The sequence below is a fragment of the Oncorhynchus mykiss genome, chromosome 6 (genome assembly GCF_013265735.2).
Source record: "Oncorhynchus mykiss isolate Arlee chromosome 6, USDA_OmykA_1.1, whole genome shotgun sequence".
Classification (NCBI taxonomy): domain Eukaryota; kingdom Metazoa; phylum Chordata; class Actinopteri; order Salmoniformes; family Salmonidae; genus Oncorhynchus; species Oncorhynchus mykiss.
In genome coordinates, this window is record NC_048570.1 from 16,983,198 (window position 1) to 17,003,561 (window position 20,364).

At 42.2% G+C, this 20,364-nt stretch overlaps 1 protein-coding gene across 1 annotated transcript; it reads left to right on the top strand.

Moving 5' to 3' along the window:
• The first annotated feature begins 618 nt into the window (after positions 1–618).
• Positions 619–20,036, top strand: phf19 (PHD finger protein 19). The gene is made up of 15 exons (XM_021605355.2): positions 619–779; positions 1,816–2,037; positions 2,510–2,591; positions 3,182–3,277; positions 4,112–4,206; positions 4,467–4,615; positions 4,761–4,856; positions 5,086–5,154; positions 5,615–5,735; positions 5,869–5,936; positions 9,332–9,478; positions 9,827–9,893; positions 10,500–10,585; positions 15,290–15,385; positions 17,490–20,036. The coding sequence occupies exons 2-15, from the start codon at positions 1,849–1,851 to the stop codon at positions 17,830–17,832; spliced, it is 1,704 nt and encodes a 567-aa protein (XP_021461030.1). The 5' UTR covers positions 619–779; positions 1,816–1,848; the 3' UTR covers positions 17,833–20,036.
• The last annotated feature ends 328 nt before the right edge of the window (positions 20,037–20,364 follow it).

Below are 20,364 nucleotides of genomic sequence, written 5' to 3' on the forward strand. Positions count from 1 at the left end.
CTCTGTGGACGTAAACAGAGCCTTCCCATAAATGGATCTCTATAGATTTCATTATTTTTGATTTGCTTAAGAGTAAGCTCAAATAAACAGAGCAGAATCCGCAATCTGAAGTCAGTGCTAGTATATGAAATCTTAGATTCTCAAGGAATTTGATTACTAGAACATATTCATGTAATGTGTGTGTTATTCATTACATACAAAAACATTAATGCATACAGTCATGCAACATGAATGCTACATACACTGTGCAGGCATTTTCTTTACAAAAATGTACAAATATATTATGAGTCTTATGATGATGATGACATATAATGATGATGGCGAAGACGACAATGAAGACGATTATGACATATGATGATGGTGAATAGGGTAGTATAGCTAGTAATACAGTTTTGTGTAATAATCAGCAGTAGTGGTAGGCGGTATTATCAAAGATACTACTATCATTCGCAATGATATGGATATTATCATAATAACTAAAAGTGCTTGAAAATGCGAAATAACTTTTTCACTAAAAGAAGAAAAATAAATGTTCCTAAGCAGCTAGAGAGCGAAATGTTGAACTTCCTGTATGAAGATGATGATGTGATTATGCTAATTACATAAGGAAAACGTAAATTGATTCGCGGGAAAAAATGAAAAATGGCGACTTGCATAGTTTGAACTTTAGCGCCTGTACACATATTGCAAGAATCGACAACTCCTAGCGAATGGAACGTTACTCAACAGCAGCGACATTATTTCGAGCATTGACCCTGGATTGGAAGTTAACCAAGGCGGTAAGAGAAGTCCATATACATTATTACAACTCACTGAATTGGATTTCATTTTTGCATCTCGTCCTACTTTTAATGTCGCAAACTATTGTTATAAAGTGCTCAATCTCATTATTCGGGTATTCATAGATTACATTTAGCAAACTAAACTAGATGTTCCTTGCATAAATGCATATGCGATACACTACCAAGGGGCAAGTAACATTCGTTTCATTGGTTTGACAGTTGCAGTTTAGCTGGCTAACTAGCAGATATAGCTAGCTAGCTACCAAGCTATATATGATTGGCTGATATAACTATAACATGTTTAGACAGCAGACTAGTTAGCGATTAAGAGTTTTGTGAGAATACATGCAGTCGAGGAGATGCAAAAGTGTGATCAGGTTAGCAAAATAAAATACTTTTAATAATTTATGTTGGCGATATGCCCATCTTATTGACGGGACATAATTTAGCCCATCAACTAGTCTGTAATCAGTTTGATAAATTACATTCGAGAGTCGTTACAGTTTGATAGACTACTTGCTAACTGTTAAAAACGTGCCATGCCACTTTGTAATACTTGTACACGACCAGTTTGACTCGCGCAAGTGCTGCAATTTGCGACTGCGTTGACAAGTCAAATTCAAATGTGATGGCTGGCTGCAGTTGGCTGATGAGTCAGTCCGCTGAGGTATAAAATACCTTGGTCAGACCTGTAGGCTGTGCTGTGATCGACACGCAGTAGAACATCCAAATTGAGTCATCAGGCATCAGCCTACATCAGAACAGGGGTGGGGTGTTAAAACAAATATGTTGATGAAGGGCTGGATTTCATGATGCATACATAGGCATATGTCCAGTTTTTTTTTTCTTTTTCAGGAAATGCATTTTATGACACCTTAACAATAGTTTTTGTCTATAATAGGTGCATGTCAATACATTTGATTAAAAAAATAACACTGACACAACAATGTTCAACCACCACCTCCATAATGTTGTGATCATGAGGACATACAGTTGCTACCTCAATGACAATGTAAAGCCCTGATTCTCCTAGGAAGAGTAGTAGTGTGGACAGCCCAGCTGCAGCATGTTGCAGTCAGCCTACAGAGATAACTTCTGCAGTGTGGAGCCAGATGAGGTGCTGGAGGCCAAGCATTTACCCCAGAAGAGGGAGAGAGGGCGGAGCTTCACAGACATGGAAAGCAGCGTGACCGTGGGCCAGTATGTACTGTGCCGCTGGTCTGATGGCCTATACTACCTGGGGAAGATCCAGAGAGTAAGTCCCCAGTACAACAGGACAATGTTGTATCAGTTAAACACTGTAGTATACTTCCACACAATGATTTGGACTCATTTTATTTACATAACAATAAGTACACTCTTAGGAGAAAAAAATGTGCTATCTAGAACCTAAAATGGTTATTCGGCTGACCCCATAGGAGAACCTTTTGAAGAACCCATTTTGGTTCCAGTGAGGACCTTTTTGGATTCCATTTAGAATTATTTCCACAGAGGGTTCTATGGGGACAGCCAAATAACCCTTTTTTCTAAGAGTGTAATGTCCAACTACTGCTCTGGAGTATTCACACAAATATGGTGGTTTCTCTGTAGATTTGAGGCACTACAGCAGTATTTTGTGTTTTATGACAAATCTAATATAACACACTATTATTGGAATAGAACTGTAATAAACCTGTCATACACAATTTGCCTCCCACCTCATACTATCTGTTTTCACTTCATTCAAGGTGAGTACCTCCAAGCAGAGCTGCTTTGTCACTTTTGAAGATAATTCAAAATTCTGGGTTCTCTGGAAAGACATCCAACATGGTGAGTGAAGAGAAACTGAAATATTCATGTTATTGTTGTTGTCTCTGTGTAAAATAAAACAAATGTGTGAATTAGTTTAACTGTCAAACTTACATCCTCAATGAATTTATGTCTGCTGATAATATGGATCTACACCAGACAGGTTCAACATCTCAAAAGCTCTCTCCAAAAGCCATGATTAATGTGTAATCCACTTTCAACAGAATTACACAGCATCCTAACTGGAAATCACTACAGTTTCTTACAGTAGCTCCCTGGACCCTCATGATGTTCCTTTATTCTGGGCTACATATTCCTCAACACTTTCAATTGGCTTCCCATTACTTAGCCAACACTTGTACTATACAGTAGGCCACTTAAAGGTATATTTAGACACTTCCCTAATGGACTTGACTGTCCTTTAACTCTTCAACTGTCTAAATGACACTTTTCTCAGAAAGGGCCAATTTATGTCAGTAATGCCTCGCAGATTGCTCTTAATTGAATATCTTGCATGTGCTGTTGACATGCTGACATCATGTTGGATGTAGCTGAAGTATAATCATCATTGAATGTACGCTAATGCTATTCTTCTCTCCCAAAACATGCAGCTGGAGTTCCGGGGGAGGAGCCCAAATGCTCAGTCTGTTCCGAAATGGTGCTGGTATCCGACAATGAGATCCTGCTATGTGGGAAATGTGGAATAGGTGAGTCGCTGTAGAGTCTGACGACCCTTAAAGGAGGATGTGGCTACACTCCTCTTTCTTGCACTTATATGCAAGTGGATGCAAGTTCTTTACAGATTGTGATTAAGAAGGGAGGGGTTCTCATTGTTCATTGTATACAGGGCTCTATTTGCTTCTATATTTACTTCATGTATTTTAATGCTTTGATACTATCTCTAAAAGCATAAACTATATTTGAACTGTATTAAATTGACTGGAACAACATACAGAACTGAAGAAGGGTACATCTGTGGAATAACTACATGTCATCTGCTAAAGGTCATTGAATCTCTGAAAGTGAAACAGTGAACATTTTCAGTTGGACGAAGTGCACAGAAAGCCTCTGTGACTCATAACATCTTTTCAACCCTGTGTACGTTAAACTAAGTACTTTCCATGGGTGTTTGTCTTAAAGAGACAGGTCCCATCTGACATCTACATTTTGTCCATGACAAGGACATGTATTAGGGTGGGGCCATGCAACAGTTGTGCAGGGTCCTGTCCCCAGGCTGTAGTATCTCGTTGGTTTTGTTTCTACTTGGCTCTTAATTCAAGTAATTGATTGCTTTGGGAGTCCACTCCCTCTGGCTTCCCAACATTTGCTGGACAGGATTAAAAGCTGGTTGGATGCCCCCTTCAGATCAACATAACATATTGCTGTGGCTCAAAGTACGGCCGGCAATAGCACTTTTTCATGGATCCATCCATTTATTCATGTATTTAACCATTTGTTTATTTTTATTGGGTTTGAGCATTATGTTTATTTATTGGGCCAGCATTATGTTTTCATTGTCCTCTTATCTTTGTTTCTGCCAGGTTACCACCAGCAGTGCCACATGCCACAGGTGGAGAGCTCAATGGTTTTGTCACCATGGTTTTGCAGGAGGTGCATCTTTGTTTTAGCTGTGCGGGTGAGTATTATTGATAGAACTAGCTGCTCTTCAATTGAGCAAGAAACTAATATAACTAATATAATTTTTAATGACTGTTTGTCTAGGGTAGTGTTCAACAGGAAGGAAACGTTTTGAAATGGGAAGGCACTACCTCAACACGTCCAATAAGAACACAGATTTTTGTTTTCTGTTACCAAACGTTTTGCTACGATGTGTCCGATTGAACGCTGTCCTATAATGCCTAACCATGTTGACGTGGCTGTTTCTCCTTATCACAGAAAGGGGGAGCTCTCAAAAAGGGGCCCATAGCAAAAGCACTGCAGGCCATGAAGCAGGTGCTTACCTACAGCCCAGAAGAGCTGGAATGGGATTCCCAGCACCACACAAATCACCAACAGTGTTATTGCTACTGTGGAGGACCTGGAGAGTGAGTGTGCTGGCTAGACACACTGCAGCATAGCATTTTACATCATCTCTCTTTTAGAAAGCAACTGGATTTGATTCAGATACAGCACTCTGTTGCTCATTTAGTAACTCACTTTTCACTAATGGCTGCTCTCCTCCCCTCCCAGGTGGTACTTGAAGATGCTGCAGTGTTTTCGGTGTGAACAGTGGTTCCATGAGGCCTGTATCCAGTGCCTACAGGAGTCCATGATGTTTGGAGATAGGTGTGTGGAATTGTTATCAAACAGAAGAGGTTTTTTTCTAGGGTTTCCCACGGTTAGGACAAATCCTGGGATGTCAGAGGAAATAATTCTAGTCTGGAAAGTGATAGACGTGTCATGGAAGTCGAGGGTATACCGATATGACTGAAGACCATTATGGATTTTTGATTTCCCCTAGAGGCACGTGACTTGTGCTTTCTCCTCCTCTGACCTCTCTGCCTTTCTCTTTCAGGTTTTACTTGTTCATCTGTTCCATGTGTAATAAAGGAGTAGAGTACATCAAGAGACTGGCCCTCCGATGGTAAATGGCTACTATACTCTTCATATCTACCTCTGAGACTCCAGATGTGGTACTTTAATTAAGAATACAATGGGCATTGGTGTCCTATAGTACAGTAGGTAGAGGATGTGAGGCATTATTATGCTCTTGTGCTTATGACAATGTGCTAGTGTAAACTGCCCCTAACAGGATTGTTTTGCTGTTAATACACACTGGGGTACACAATATTTGATTAAGAGGACTACATTTACACATCTCGCTAAACCCAACTCCCTATCTGCTAACTCATATGGATGTATAATTGAGAGTTGTATTTATGAGGGCAATGGAATCGATCATCATTATCATCCCTTATGATGTGATATGTGAATGCTGCTGGTGAGGAAAACCGGTTCTGCACCCAATCACTCTAGATACATTACAATCAGTTCTCATCTCATTTCATGGGATTCCCATCAATTGTCTCTGGTTTCTTATCCAGGGTGGACGTGGTGCACTTGGCACTTTACAACCTGGGAGTCCAGAGTAAGAAGAAGTACTTTGAGCTGGAGGAGATCCTCAACTTTGTCAGCAACAACTGGGACCATTTCCAGTTGGGCAAGGTTAGAAACGAAGAAATCCTGTCTGAATTCTGAATAGGAATCCGGATAGGAAATTCAGATTAATGCTGTCTTGTGAAAAACAGATCTTTTTAAAGCAAATTGCATCGGACTGACATTTTAATATTCCCCACAGCTCTCCAATACTCCTCCAACAGAAAGAGGCCAATATCTCCTTGATGCTCTGAACAACTACAAGAGCAAGTAAGACATCTCTCTCCGTTATATTTATATATATATATATATATATATATATATATATATATATATATATATATATATATATATATATATATATATATATATATATATATATATATATATATTACTGCTCAAAAAAATAAAGGGAACACTTAAACAACACAATGTAACTCCAAGTCAATCACACTTCTGTGAAATCAAACTGTCCACTTAGGAAGCAACATTGATTGACAATACATTTCACATGCTGTTGTGCAAATGGAATAGACAACAGGTAGAAATTATAGGCAATTAGCAAGACAACCCCAATAAAGGAGTGGTTCTACAGGTGGGGACCACAGACCACTTCTCAGTTCCTATGCTTCCTGGCTGATGTTTTGGGCACTTTTGAATGCTGGCGGTGCTTTCACTCTAGTGGTAGCATGAGACTACAACCCACACAAGTGGCTCAGGTAGTGCAGCTCATCCAGGATGGCACATCAATGCGAGCTGTGGCAAGAAGGTTTGCTGTGTCTGTCAGCGTAGTGTCCAGAGCATGGAGGCGCTACCAGGAGACAAGCCAGTACATCAGGAGATGTAGCAGGACCGCTACGTCCGCCTTTGTGCAAGGAGGAGCACTGCCAGAGCCCTGCAAAATGACCTCCAGCAGGCCACAAATGTGCATGTGTCTGCTCAAACGGTCAGAAACCGACTCCATGAGGGTGGTATGAAGGCCCGACGTCCACAGGTGGGGGTTGTGCTTACAGCCCAACACCATGTAGGACGTTTTTCATTTGCCAGAGAACACCAAGATTGGCAAATTCGCCACTGGCGCCCTGTGCTCTTCACAGATGAAAGCAGGTTCACACTGAGCACATGTGACAGTCTGGAGATGCCGTGGAGAACGTTCTGCTGCCTGCAACATCCTCCAGCATGACCGGTTTGGCGGTGGGTCAGTCATGGTGTGGGGTGGCATTTCTTTGGGGGGCCGCACACCTCCATGTGCTCGCCAGAGGTAGCCTGACTGCAATTAGGTACCGAGATGAGATCCTCAGACCCCTTGTGAGACCATATGCTGGTGCGGTTGGCCCTGGGTTCCTCCTAATGCAAGACAATGCTAGACCTCATGTGGCTGGAGTGTGTCAGCAGTTCCTGCAAGAGGAAGGCATTGATGCAATGGACTGGCCCGCCCGTTCCCCAGACCTGAATCCAATTGAGCACATCTGAGACATCATGTCTCGCTCCATCCACCAACGCCACGTTGCACCACAGACTGTCTAGGAGTTGGCGGATGCTTCAGTCCAGGTCTGGGAGTAGATCCCTCAGGAGACCATCCGCCACCTCATCAGGAGCATGCCCAGGCATTGTAGGGAGGTCATACAGGCACGTGGAGGCCACACACACTACTGAGCCTCATTTTGACTTGTTTTAAGGACATTACTTCAAAGTTGGATCAGCCTGTAGTGTGGTTTTCCACTTGAATTTTGAGTGTGACTCCAAATCCAGACCTCCATGGGTTGATAAATTTGATTTCCATTGATCACTTTTGTGTGATTTTGTTGTCAGCACATTCAACTATGTAAAGAATAAAGTATTTAATAAGAATATTTCATTCATTCAGATCTAGGATGTGTTATTTTAGTGTTCCCTTTATTTTTTTGAGCAGTATATATATATATATATATATATATATATATACACACACATACATACATACATACATACATACATACATACATACATACATACATACATACATACATACATACATACATACATACATACATACATACATACATACATACATACATACATACATACATACATACATACATACATACATACATACATACATACATACATACATACATACATACATACATACATACATACATACATACATACATACATACATACATACATACATACATACATACATACATACATTTAAACATCCCAAGGAGCACTGTGCAAGCGATAATATTGAAATGGAAGGAGTATCAGACCACTGCAAATCTACCAAGACCTGGCCGTCCCTCTAAACTTTCAGCTCATACAAGGAGAAGACTGATCAGAGATGCAGCCAAGAGGCCCATGATCACTCTGGATGAACTGCAGAGATCTACAGCTGAGGTGGGAGACTCTGTCCATAGGACAACAATCAGTCGTATATTGCACAAATCTGGCCTTTATGGAAGAGTGGCAAGAAGAAAGCCATTTCTTAAAGATATCCATAAAAAGTGTCGTTTAAAGTTTGCCACAAGCCACCTGGGAGACACACCAAACATGTGGAAGAAGGTGCTCTGGTCAGATGAAACCAAAATTGAAATTTTAGCAACAATGCAAAACGTTATGTTTGGCGTAAAAGCAACACAGCTGAACACACCATCCCCACTGTCAAACATGGTGGTGGCAGCATCATGGTTTGGGCCTGCTTTTCTTCAGCAGGGACAGGGAAGATGGTTAAAATTGATGGGAAGATGGATGGAGCCAAATACAGGACCATTCTGGAAGAAAACCTGATGGAGTCTGCAAAAGACCTGAGACTGGGATGGAGATTTGTCTTCCAACAAGACAATGATCCAAAACATAAAGCAAAATCTACAATGGAATGGTTCAAAAATAAACATATCCAGGTGTTAGAATGGCCAAGTCAAAGTCCAGACCTGAATCCAATCGAGAATCTGTGGAAAGAACTGAAAACTGCTGTTCACAAATGCTCTCCATCCAACCTCACTGGGCTCGAGCTGTTTTGCAAGGAGGAATGGGAAAAAATGTCAGTCTCTCGATGTGCAAAACTGATAGAGACATACCCCAAGCGACTTACAGCTGTAATCGCAGCAAAAGGTGGCGCTACAAAGTATTAACTTAAGGGGGCTGAATAATTTTGCACGCCCAATTTTTCAGTTTTTGATTTATTAAAAAAAGTTTGAAATATCCAATAAATGTCGTTCCACTTCATGATTGTGTCCCACTTGTTGTTGATTCTTCACAAAAAAATACAGTTTTATATCTTTATGTTTAAAGCCTGAAATGTGGCAAAAGGTTGCAAAGTTCAAGGGGGCCGAATACTTTCGCAAGGCACTGTATATATATATATACATACACACACACACACACACACACACACAGTAGATAAAGTGTAAAACTGTAAGTGCTCATTTTAACAAAACTCCACAGATTTACTACAACTGCATACATGTACTGCAACACTATATACTGTATCAGCCAATGTCTTTTTCATGTGCTATTAACAATAGTATAGTATGGCCCCCAACATTCAGTAAGTTGTTAAATGTTTGTTCTGGTCATACAGTATTTGTTACAACAAACATGTTACTTGGCTGAAGGTGTATTTGTTGATATCACACCCCCTCTGCCAGACCATGAACTTGTCACCGCCCTCGTTATTCCTCCAGGTTTCTCTGTGGGAAGGAGATCAAGAAGAGGAAATGCATCTTCCGCCTGAGGACCCGCGTTCCCCCCAACCCTCCCTCTAAACTGTTTCCTGAGAGGGCTCAGAACGAGGGATGGAGAGGACGAAAGAAAGGCACAGGCAGGAACAGGTATTTTGCGTTGTAGTGAAAGCTGGATACACTGTATGTCAATTAGGTTTCTGCTAACTTTCTGCAAGACCTCAGTCAGAAAGTGTTGATCAATGTTAAGTGATCATGTAAGTGTAATGTTTCCTTGGACCTCCCACCATTTATTTACCCCTAACAGAGAACAAACATTAAGATGAAAGTTCTCATTTAGTGGTAATGGCTATGTAACAATTCTACTCGAAGAACTAAAGACTGTGTGCTGAAAACAATATAATTTTATCAGGGAATTACTGAATGATATTAGGCTGTCAAATTGTCACCAAGTAATCAAATTGTGTGATTAGAAAGTGAAAGTTGTCTCTTCCTCAGCTCTCTCCCTGCAGAGAAGAGGAGGAAGAGAAGATCAAAATGGCTGCTGGAGGACGCCATCCCCAATGTGAGTTCTCTGATTGTCTCAACATCTAACTCCGGTCGTGCCAACCACCTTTTCTACTGTTTCACTGAGCTTGAACTTTGAATAAATCTGCGCTGCTTTTTTTTTTCCCTACCTCTGATTATCTCCTGTTCCTGCTCCTCCATTTTTCTGTGCTCTTTCCCCCCCCCCCCCCCTCCATCTCAGACCACTGTCCCTCTTCTAAAAGTCTATCTCCTGTCCACCATGTACCATGAAGTCCCTGTGTGTCATTGCCCTCATCCCTCTCTCTTCACGGTTCGACTCAAAGGGAATTACTTACATTTGGCCTCTGAGGCATTTTACTGACAAATCCCTCTGAGCAGTGCCATGTCTGTCTGGTCCCCAGGCACAATGTGCTCTAACAACAAACCTCTGACATTTCCTAGTAATAAAGCTAATACTGCCAGGCAGGAAGGAGGAAGGTGCTCAGATGAAAATATAGACAGCAATGGCAATATAGACAGCATATATAGACAGAACTGATGAGAACAAGGATGATGATGGGAACAATGTTGTTTATGACTGTTTATGACAATGGTTGAGTACTATAATACCAACAGTGTGTTTGTGTGATGATGTGTTGTGTAGAATGACCTGACCTCCACCTGGAGCACCAACCATCACATGGCCAACATCTTTGACTTCACCTTGGACGAGTTACAAAGTCTCAAAAGGTAAATGTTGTGGATTTTAAGGGCCAGTTTCCCACACACAGGTTAAGCATAGTCCTGGATTAAGAAGCATGTTCAATGGCATTTCTCTCCATTAAAATGTATTTTGAATCAAGGTTTAGTCTGTGTCTGGAAAAGCAGCTCTAAGAGTGTAAGTTTGAAGACTTTCGTCTGGACATTGACCTACAGTACATGATGATGCTAATTTCCAATGAAGCTGCAAACATTTGACATTGACTTCATTGCCATCGATTGAGTGCAGTTATTTTCTGTGCCCTAACAATCTACCCCCATTTACATGTATTTCCCTTTGAAAGACACACCTTTTTTTCTGTCTGTCTTTGGTCACCACTGTGATTTTCATCAATGTGCCGAATGATGTGATTTAATTACGTTTTCCTGTAAAGGCTATCAAATCACGGCCTCCCGAGTGGCGCAGTGCTAGCCGTGCCACTAGAGATTCTGGGTTCGAGTCCAGGCTGTGTTGCAGCCGGCCGCGACAGGGAGACCCATGAGGTGGTGCACAATTGCCCCAGCGTCGTCCGGGTTAGGGGAGGGTTCGGCCGGCAGGGATGTCCTTGTCCCATTGCGCGCTAGCGACTCCAGGGCCGGGCGCAGTACATGCTGACACAATGGCCAGGTGCAGTGCGTTTCCTCCGACACATTGGTGTGGCTGGCCTACGGGTTAAGTGGGCATTGTGCCAAGAAGCAGTGCGGCTTGGTTGGGTTGTGCTTCAGGGGACGCACAGCTCTCGACCTTCGCATCTCCTGAGGTCCGTACGGGAGTTGCAGCGATGGGACAAGACTAACTACCAATTGGGGAGAAAACAGGGTAAAAATAAATCCATTATCAAATTTTATTGGTCATATACACATTTAGCAGATGTTATTGCGGGTGTAGTGAAATGCTTGTGTTCCTAGTTCCAACAGTGCAGTAGTATCTAACAATACACACATGTAAAAGAAAGGAATTAAGAAATATATAAATATTAGATTGAGCGATGTCGGAGTGGCATTGACAAAAATGTAGTAGAAGAGAATACAGTATATACATATGAGATAAGTAAAGCAGTATGTAAACATTATTAAAGTGACTAGGGTTCCATTATTAACGTGACCAGTGATTCCAAGTATATGAATATAAGGCAGCAGCCTCTAAGGTGCAGAGTTGAGTAACCGGGTGGAAGCTGGTTAGTGATGGCTATTTAAGTCTGATGGCCTTGAGATAGAAGCTGCCTTCTGGATGATAGCAGGGTGAACAGGCCGTGGCTCGGGTGGTTGATGTCCTTGATGATATTTTTGGTCTTCCTGTGACATCGGGTGCTGTAGGTGTTCTGGAGGGCAGGTAGTTTGCCCCTGGTGATGCGTTGGGCAGACCGCACCACCGTCTGGAGAGCCCTGTGTTTGCGGACGGTTAAGGTTGCCGTAACAGTCGGTGATACAGCCCGACAGGATGCTCTCAATTGTGCATCTGTAAAAGTTTGTGAGGGTTTTAGGGGCCACCCAAATTTATTCAGCCTGAGGTTGTGGAGGCGCTGTTGCGTCTTCTTCTCGACACTGTCTGTGTGGGTGGAACATTTCAGATTGTCAGTGGTGTGTATGCCGAGGAACTTGAAGCTTTCCACCTTCTCCACTGCTGTCGCGTTGATGTGGATGGGGCATACTCCCTCTGCTGTTTCCTGAAGTCCACGATCAGCTCCTTTGTTTTGTTTGAGTGAGAGGTTATTTTCCTCTCCCAGGGCCCTCACCTCCCTGTAGGCTGTCTCGTCATTGTTGTGTCATCTACAAACTTGATGATTGAGTTGGAGGCGTGCGTGACCCCACAGTCATGGGTGAACAGCGAGTACAGGAGGGGGCTGAGCACGCACCCTTGTGGGGCCCCTGTGTTGAGGATCAGTGAAGTGGAGGTGTTGTTTCCTACCTTCACCACCTTGGGGTGTCCCATCAGGAAGTCCAGGACCCAGATGCACAGGGTGGCGTTCAGACCTAGGGCCCGAGCTTAATGATGAGCTTGGAGGGTACTATGGTGTTGAATGCTGAGCTATAGTCAATGAACAGCATTCTTACATAGGTATTCCTCTTGTCCAGATGAGATAGGGCAGTGTGACGGCGATTGCATCATCTGTGGATCTATTGGGGTGGTAAGCAAATTGAAGTGGGTCTAGGGTGTCAGGTAAGGTAGAGGTGACATGATCCTTGACTCTCAAAGCACTTCATGATGACAGAAGTGAATGCTGTGGGGCCGTAGTCATTTAGTTCAGTTACCTTTGCTTCTTTAGGTACAGGAACAATGGTGGCCATCTTGAAGCAAGTGGGGACAGCAGACTGGGATAGGGAGAGAGAGAATATGTCCGTAAACACTCCAGCCAGATGGTCTGCGCATGCTCTGAGGACGCGGCTAGAGATGCCGTCTGGACCGGCAACCTTGCGAGGGTTAACACGTTTTAAATGTTTTACTCACGTCTGCCACAGAGATGGAGAGCCCACAGTTCTTGGTAGCGGGCTGCGTCGGTGGCACTGTGTTATCCCCAAAACGGGTGAAGAAGGTGTTTAGCTTGTCCGGGAGCAAGACATCGGTGTCCGCAAGGTGGCTGGTTTCCCCTGTGTAATCCGTGATTGTCTGTAGACCCTGCCACATACGTCTTGTGTCTGAGCAGTTGAATTGTGACTCCACTTTGTCTCTATTAGAGGTCGACCGATTAATCGGAATGGACGATTAATTAGGGCCGATTTCAAGTTTTCATAACAATTGGAAATCGGTATTTTTGGGCGCCGATTTAATTTTTTTATTTAAATTTGATTTTTCATACCTTTTATTTAACTAGGCAAGTCAGTGAAGAACACATTCTTATTTTCAATGACGGCCTTGGAACGGTGGGTTACCTGCCTCGTTCAGGGTCAGAAAGACAGATTTTCACATTGTCAGCTCGGGGGATCCAATCTTGCAACCTTACAGTTAACTAGTCCAACGCAATAACAACCTGCCTCTCTCGTTGCACTCCACAAGGATAATGCCTGTTACGCAAATGCAGTAAGGCAAGGTAAGTTGCTAGCTAGCATTAAACTTATCTTATAAAAAACAATCAATCATAATCACTAGTTAACTACACATGGTTGATGATATTACTAGATATTATCTAGCGTGTCCTGCGTTGCATATAATCTGACTGAGCATACAAGTATCTAAGTATCTGACTGAGCGGTGGTAGGCAGAAGCAGGCGCGTAAACATTCATTCAAACAGCACTTTCGTGTGTTTTGCCAGCAGCTCTTTGTTGTGCGTCAAGCATTGCGCTGTTTATGACTTCAAGCCTATCAACTCCCGAGATAAGGCTGGTGTAACCGAAGTGAAATGGCTAGCTAGTTAGCACGCGCTAATAGTGTTTCAAACGTCACTTGCTCTGAGCCTTCTAGTAGTTGTTCCCCTTGCTCTGCATGGGTAACGCTGCTTCGATGGTGGCTGTTGTCGTTGTGTTGCTGGTTCGAGCCCAGGGAGGAGCGAGGAGAGGGACGGAAGCTATACTGTTACACTGGCAATACTAAAGTGCCTATAAGAACATCTAATAGTCAAAGGTTAATGAAATACAAATGGTACAGAGGGAAATAGTCCTATAATTCCTATAATAACTACAATATAAAACGTCTTACCTGGGAATATTGAAGACCCATGTTAAAAGGAAAACCACCAGCTTTCATATGTTCTCATGTTCTGAGCAAGGAACTGAAACGTTATCTGTCTTACATAGCACATATTGCACTTTTACACTCTTCTCCAACACTTTGTTTTTGCATTATTTAAACCAAATGAAACATGTTTCATTATTTATTTGAGGCTAAATTGATTTTATTGATGTATTATTATATTAAGTTAAAATAAGTGTTCATTCAGTATTGTTGTAATTGTCATTATTACAAATAAATAAAAAATTGGCCGATTTTAATATGGTATCAACTTTTTTGGTCCTCCAATAATCGGTATCGGCGTTGAAAAATCATAATCGATGGACCTCTAGTCTCTATACTGACGTTTCTCCTGTTTGATTGTCTTACGGAGGGAATAACTACACTGTTTATATTCGGTCATGGTATCAGCTCTCAAACAGCGCTGAACAATACAAGAAAGAAAGGCAAACACTTTGGGGAATGTTGACAATCAACAGAGCTTTCTTAGAGGAGAATCAATAGATGGGGACTAGCTGGTGCAACTCCAAAAAGGGGACTAACTCTGTTGGAATGTGAGAAGTGGAATAGGCTCATAGCTGTGTAGCACCTGAACTGAGCTGGAGGATGAAAACGGCTAATGATGATTCTGTGAGAGTAGACTTTGAAGCATTACATTAACGTCCTTCCATTAGCTAGATGTAGTACTTTCACTCACTCACACACGCACGCGCACACACCTTTTAGCATGCAGGCTCTTGTAGTATGGGCTCAGAACAGTGACTTGGAAATTGCAGTCACAACGTGAGGGTGAGTAGTTTCCTTAGTGAGGTTTGGAATAAAAACAAAGAAAATAGGACCGTCAATGCGAGAGCTTTTCTGTTCCATCCAGGGGCCCCATCAATCTCTGATTATTCTGCCCCATCATTCTCTGATTATTCTGCCCCATCCAGGGGCCCCATCATTCTCTGATTATTCTGCCCCATCATTTTCTGATTAGCGCCGTAATTCCAGCTTTTGAATGGATCTGTTGTTGTTTACTCCTCAGCACCAGCTCAGGACGGACCTTCAGTCTGGACCTGGACTCCACAGACGCGGCTAGTACCACCGGATCTGCTACCACCAGTGTCTCCTATGACCTCAGGTACAGCATTGTGGTCGCAATGGCCTTGGGTACAGCACTGTTGTCGCAATGGCCTCGGGTACAGCACTGTGGTCGCCATGGCCTCGGGTACAGCACTGTGGTCGCCATGGCCTCGGGTACAGCACTGTGGTCGCCATGGCCTCGGGTACAGCACTGTGGCCGCAATGGCCTCAGGTACAGCACTGTGGTCGCTAAGACTTTTGTTGTTAGAAAAGGTAACTCTCACATACATTATCTGTGCACCTTATCCTCTTTGGTGCTCTTTATAGGAAGAGGGCTCTGACCTCAACACCATTCAAGAACCTGCTTGACTGTAGTCCAGGGCCCTTATCCACAAAGTGTCTCAGAATAGGAGTGCTGATCTAGGATCAGGTCCCCACTGTCTACTGTACGTAAACGTATTGATTATGATTTAAAAGGCAAAACTGATTGTAGTGAATACGGACCCAGGTGTTGGCGTCAAAGGGGACTTCCAGGTGAACGAGCAGCTTGCATGATCAATGTGATGATCAGTCTCCCTCCCTCTTCCCCCAGCTGTTTCTCACTCATTTGTTATTTTTGTTTTTTTGGCTCCACCGTGTGTAGTGTGGTGCAAACCGATCGATAAGACCCCTGACTCTAAACGCTGCAGCCCAGGCTGTCAGATGAGCTTTTCTCTCTGCCTTTCCAAGCTCTTGAACATGTTCCTATGTTTGAAGTTGAGGAGAGACAAGTGTGTTTGACATCACACAGAAGTATGATGTGAGGTCTTGGACAATTAATGCAGTTGGCTCCTGTACATCTTCCAATATTTGCTTATAGTCGTCTTGGTTGGAACTAAGCAACTCAATATATCCACATTGACAAACCCACCATTGTTTGAACATTGTGAATCCCCCCCTTTTTGGGAACACCCCTGGGCTCTCTAACTGACTGGCTTTATTTTGCGACATTCTCGGTTCTGGCTCCTCCTCTCACAAGAAGGGGGGTTCTGAAGTTTGACATTCAGAGTGTGTTGACATTTTATGGTGGGTTTTTAAAAAAAACTTTTTTGTTTGTTGCTCTTTGCCTTTACTGTATTTTAGTTCCATGGCTGAAACTCCTACTAATGGGGTGACCGTGGTGCTTCTGACGTCTCCTGTGGCTCAGAGAGAGGGGATTGATTGTTATGATGATGTTTACGCTGATGTAACTGCCCTGCCCGTCTCCACGCTGGTGCTCTGCCTTGACACACACACACTGTCCTAAGAGATGAGAGCTGTGTGTGTGTGTGTGTGTGTGTGGGGCTAGAGACGGGCCTCATCATTTCATGTCCCTATTCCCAGATACCCCAGATATTTCATCCCTCTGTTTTAGTCTGTTTATTTTTAAATGTGGCTTCTGCTCATTAACATCTCTGTCTGATACTCTAGAGAGGCCATGTGGGGGAAATAAGAGGCGTGTGGTGTGTTTGTGGAGACAGAGTGATTCCGTGGGGCGACAGAGCTTGTGCCCCCGCTGTGCCCTTCTCTCTCACTGTGGTTCAGATCAAACATGCCAGTTTAGTATCTGCCTCCTCCACTCCCTCTCTTGCTGGCTCCCGTTGGCTAGGATGTGTCAATGTAATGAGATGTTGAGTTAACTAACAGTCAACTTGGTATCGGAGAAGAGGACGTCATCTGATTTGGGAATCCACCTATCTAAGCCTAGTGTATTTTTTAATAGCCTAGAAAAGTTTCCAACTGTTTAGTCTTCTTCAAACTGTTTTTAAGGGGATGTATAAAAGCAGCACCGACAGTCATAGGGCATGAAAACCACAGACAGTATAAATGGTATATAGCGGACCACAGCTACCCCTGGTGGCTGATCGAAGTCATGTTTGTAGTTGGACTGGGTGTGCAATGTCCAGTTGCCATTTTTTTATTATTTTTTGACTCCACAAAGGTATGTCTGGTGGCACAGCAAAGCAGTCAATTCAGGAAACCGTTGTTGCGTTTGTTTCAATAGGTTGCTGATATTAGGGTCATGTTCATTTGGCACCAAACAGACTGACTGGACTTGTCCAATAAGAAATGCTCATTTTGCAAAACATTTCCAAAAATGCTTTGCTGCATGCCCTAATGAATGTTTTTCTAACCTGTTGCAGGAAGAATGTTGGCAGCCGTAAGAGGAAGCTGCCCACCTCAAACTACACGGTGCTGGCCACTAAGAAGGAGGTGGTGGAGAACGAGCTGAGCCCTATGGAGCAGAGCCTGCCGGGAGAGGAGACGGCCTCCGTGATGCTGGACAACGCCATCGACAGCCACACCTTCGACAGCATCAGTGAGGACGACTCATCCCTCTCCCACCTCAAGTCCTCCATCACCAACTACTTTGGGGCGGCGGGGCGGCTCACCTGTGGAGAGAAGTACCAGGTGCTGGCCCGCCGGGTCACTCTGGAGGGGAAGGTGCAGTATCTGGTGGAGTGGGAGGGCACCACGCCCTACTGACCTGGCCAACCAGACAGGCTGTCTTCAGTTAGGTGTTGCAGAGAAGGGGGGAATAAACGGCAAGATCAGCCTAGCAAGGCCTACCTAGTTGTACTCATTTAATTGTTTCATGTTGCTTTCTCTTGCGCTACAGTACTATTTCAGTATATATGACAAGTAAAAATGGTTGTTCTCTTCCACCATAGCTAAGGTTTTTATTAGTTAATTTGAAATTCAACCGGAATGTATTGAACAGAAACGTAAAGATTGAGTACGTTTTTTTTTTATAGATACATTGTCTGTTTGGTAGTGTCCTCAATAATTTTCAACAGTAACACAGCCTGAAAAATAGTCCCATGGGGCACAGATGTAAATTCACCGGCTATTCCACGTTATTTTGTTGATTCAACCAATGTGTGCCTGTTGGGGTTTGCCTTGGTCTTAACCGGATGATAGTTTGAGTAGAAGATTTGTGATGGTACTGTAAAGGTAACATGAGATATGGCCCAGGGGTACAAGAAATAACAATACCACTGATTCTAAAGGATGGCAGCAAAACTGATGAAAGAGCACTGCTAAAATGGTCTGTCAGTGTCCCTAAATTCAATTCAGACAACTTCCAATAATATTCTGCTCTACTAATAGTTTTTCAGTGTTTTTTAAAAATGTTTTACCTTATGTTTTGAATAGTTTCTCTTAACAGCAATATGCCATATCCAAGCAACATTTAATATGCCATATCCAAGCAACATTTAACTTGTAGCAAGTTATACCTTTGTCATTGTTGTGCCTCTCCACTGATCAATGAAACCGCAGTTTAACAGCTTTATCTACGCAGTACTGTAATGCCAAGTCTAAAAGCTGAGTAACAAACACATGTTTTTATGAATTATCACTTAACAGTCGGTTTATACTTGGTCCTTTAATTTTCAAATGTGTTTAGAGAGAGTTTTTCCGGATGGTTAGGGGGACAAGAGACCAAAGCAAATACTACAAGCATTTCTGATAGTGTTCCTGGTTTTCCTTTTATCTCTAGTGGTTTATGCTGACATAGGTAGTTTGGCTTACGTAGATGCAAAACTGTTGTATTTAATGGTAATTCAAGGTAGAGGATGGAGAACTTATTTTAACATAGTACTTTTAGACACTGTAAGATCTTTTTTGACATTTGAAATATAGAAAGTTAGAATGAGAATATTCCTTTAGTCATGGACTTTAAGGGGGAGTCTTGGTCTATGCTCTAACAATATCCAAAGATGACTTTATATATTACTCTCCCACCTATAGATATTTCTGTTTCCTCAAGACATGTATTTGTTTTGTTCCAGACTTGGATATCTTTTCGCTGACAGTGAAACCTGGGGCTGTGTACATTAGGGGGCACTCAGTGGGGGGGGGGGGGGGGAAGAATTTAACGGAAAACAAAAATGAGCATTTAGGCCTATTTATTTGACACGCCCAGGTAATCCCTCCGTTTCATTTAGATTTCTTCGGATCGTGCGTAATGAACAGGATACAGAATCTTTCGACCTTGATAAATATGATTCGATATCAATACGTCAGTCATGAAAGATAAATGACGCTTTCCTATTAACAGTTCTGTTAATGTACATCACCCTCTATACGTCATTGCACTATTGACACATCTTAAACTATGCAAGTATGTTTTTTTTTAAATTGATGTTACTAAATAACCAAATATTATTTACAATATAGTTTTAATTGATTATTCTGTAAATTTGTGATCAGAAGTCACATGCTATATATGCGTTATATTATTAATAAGCAAAGTTTTAAGCTACTTGTAATATGTTTCCCCTTTAGCATTTTGCAACTGTTTATGCACTTACTTTCCTTCAAATTACAGTATGACTGTATTCACTCAAACAGTTTATATTATGAGTAGATTCATATCTATCCTCTGGAGTTTCCATTTTATGGATGATTCTTGAATAGTGACACTTCAATGGTAAACTGTGTGCAACATAAAAGTTTGACTTTAGTTGTATTTTAAATCAAATAAAATGCATCTTTAAACATGAATGACTGTATAATAGTTGTTTTGCCATGTTACATGCCCAGAGCTGTGTATATAGAGAACTTCCTGTGTACTGTACATTTACCCCTATTTCCTATGCTTGTTAGAAATGTTAACTGTTACATCTCTCAGCGGGCATTATGCATCCTTATTTGTCATTCATTAAACTTTTATTTGGTCTTTCGAATTGTAATAAAAATCATTTGAGATGCCTTACTGTATGTACAGGACACACATGGTATACACCATCCAATGAAATGCTTACTTGCAGGCTCCTTTGACAATGCAACAATAAGAAATAATACAACCTAGTAAATGACTCAGTAGAATAGAATAAACATTTTAGCATCAACTTATGATATAGGAAGGCCATTATTTTGGGGAAAGGGATTGGGGGGGGCAAGTGTTTACATTGTCCAGTATTTAGCAATAAACGAGTCTGGTAGCAGCAGTTGTGAAGCATGAATGTATAGGCTGTGTTTAGACAAGCAACCCAATTCTGATTTAAAAAAAAT

Bases quoted from the DNA above. Each gene is read 5' to 3' on its own strand.
- phf19 (XM_021605355.2), top strand. From the start codon at position 1,849: ATGTTGCAGTCAGCCTACAGAGATAACTTCTGCAGTGTGGAGCCAGAT. The intron at 2,592-3,181 runs GTGAGTGAAGAG...CAAAACATGCAG, and splicing joins CTGGAAAGACATCCAACATG to CTGGAGTTCCGGGGGAGGAG. The intron at 4,616-4,760 runs GTGAGTGTGCTG...CTCCCCTCCCAG, and splicing joins TACTGTGGAGGACCTGGAGA to GTGGTACTTGAAGATGCTGC.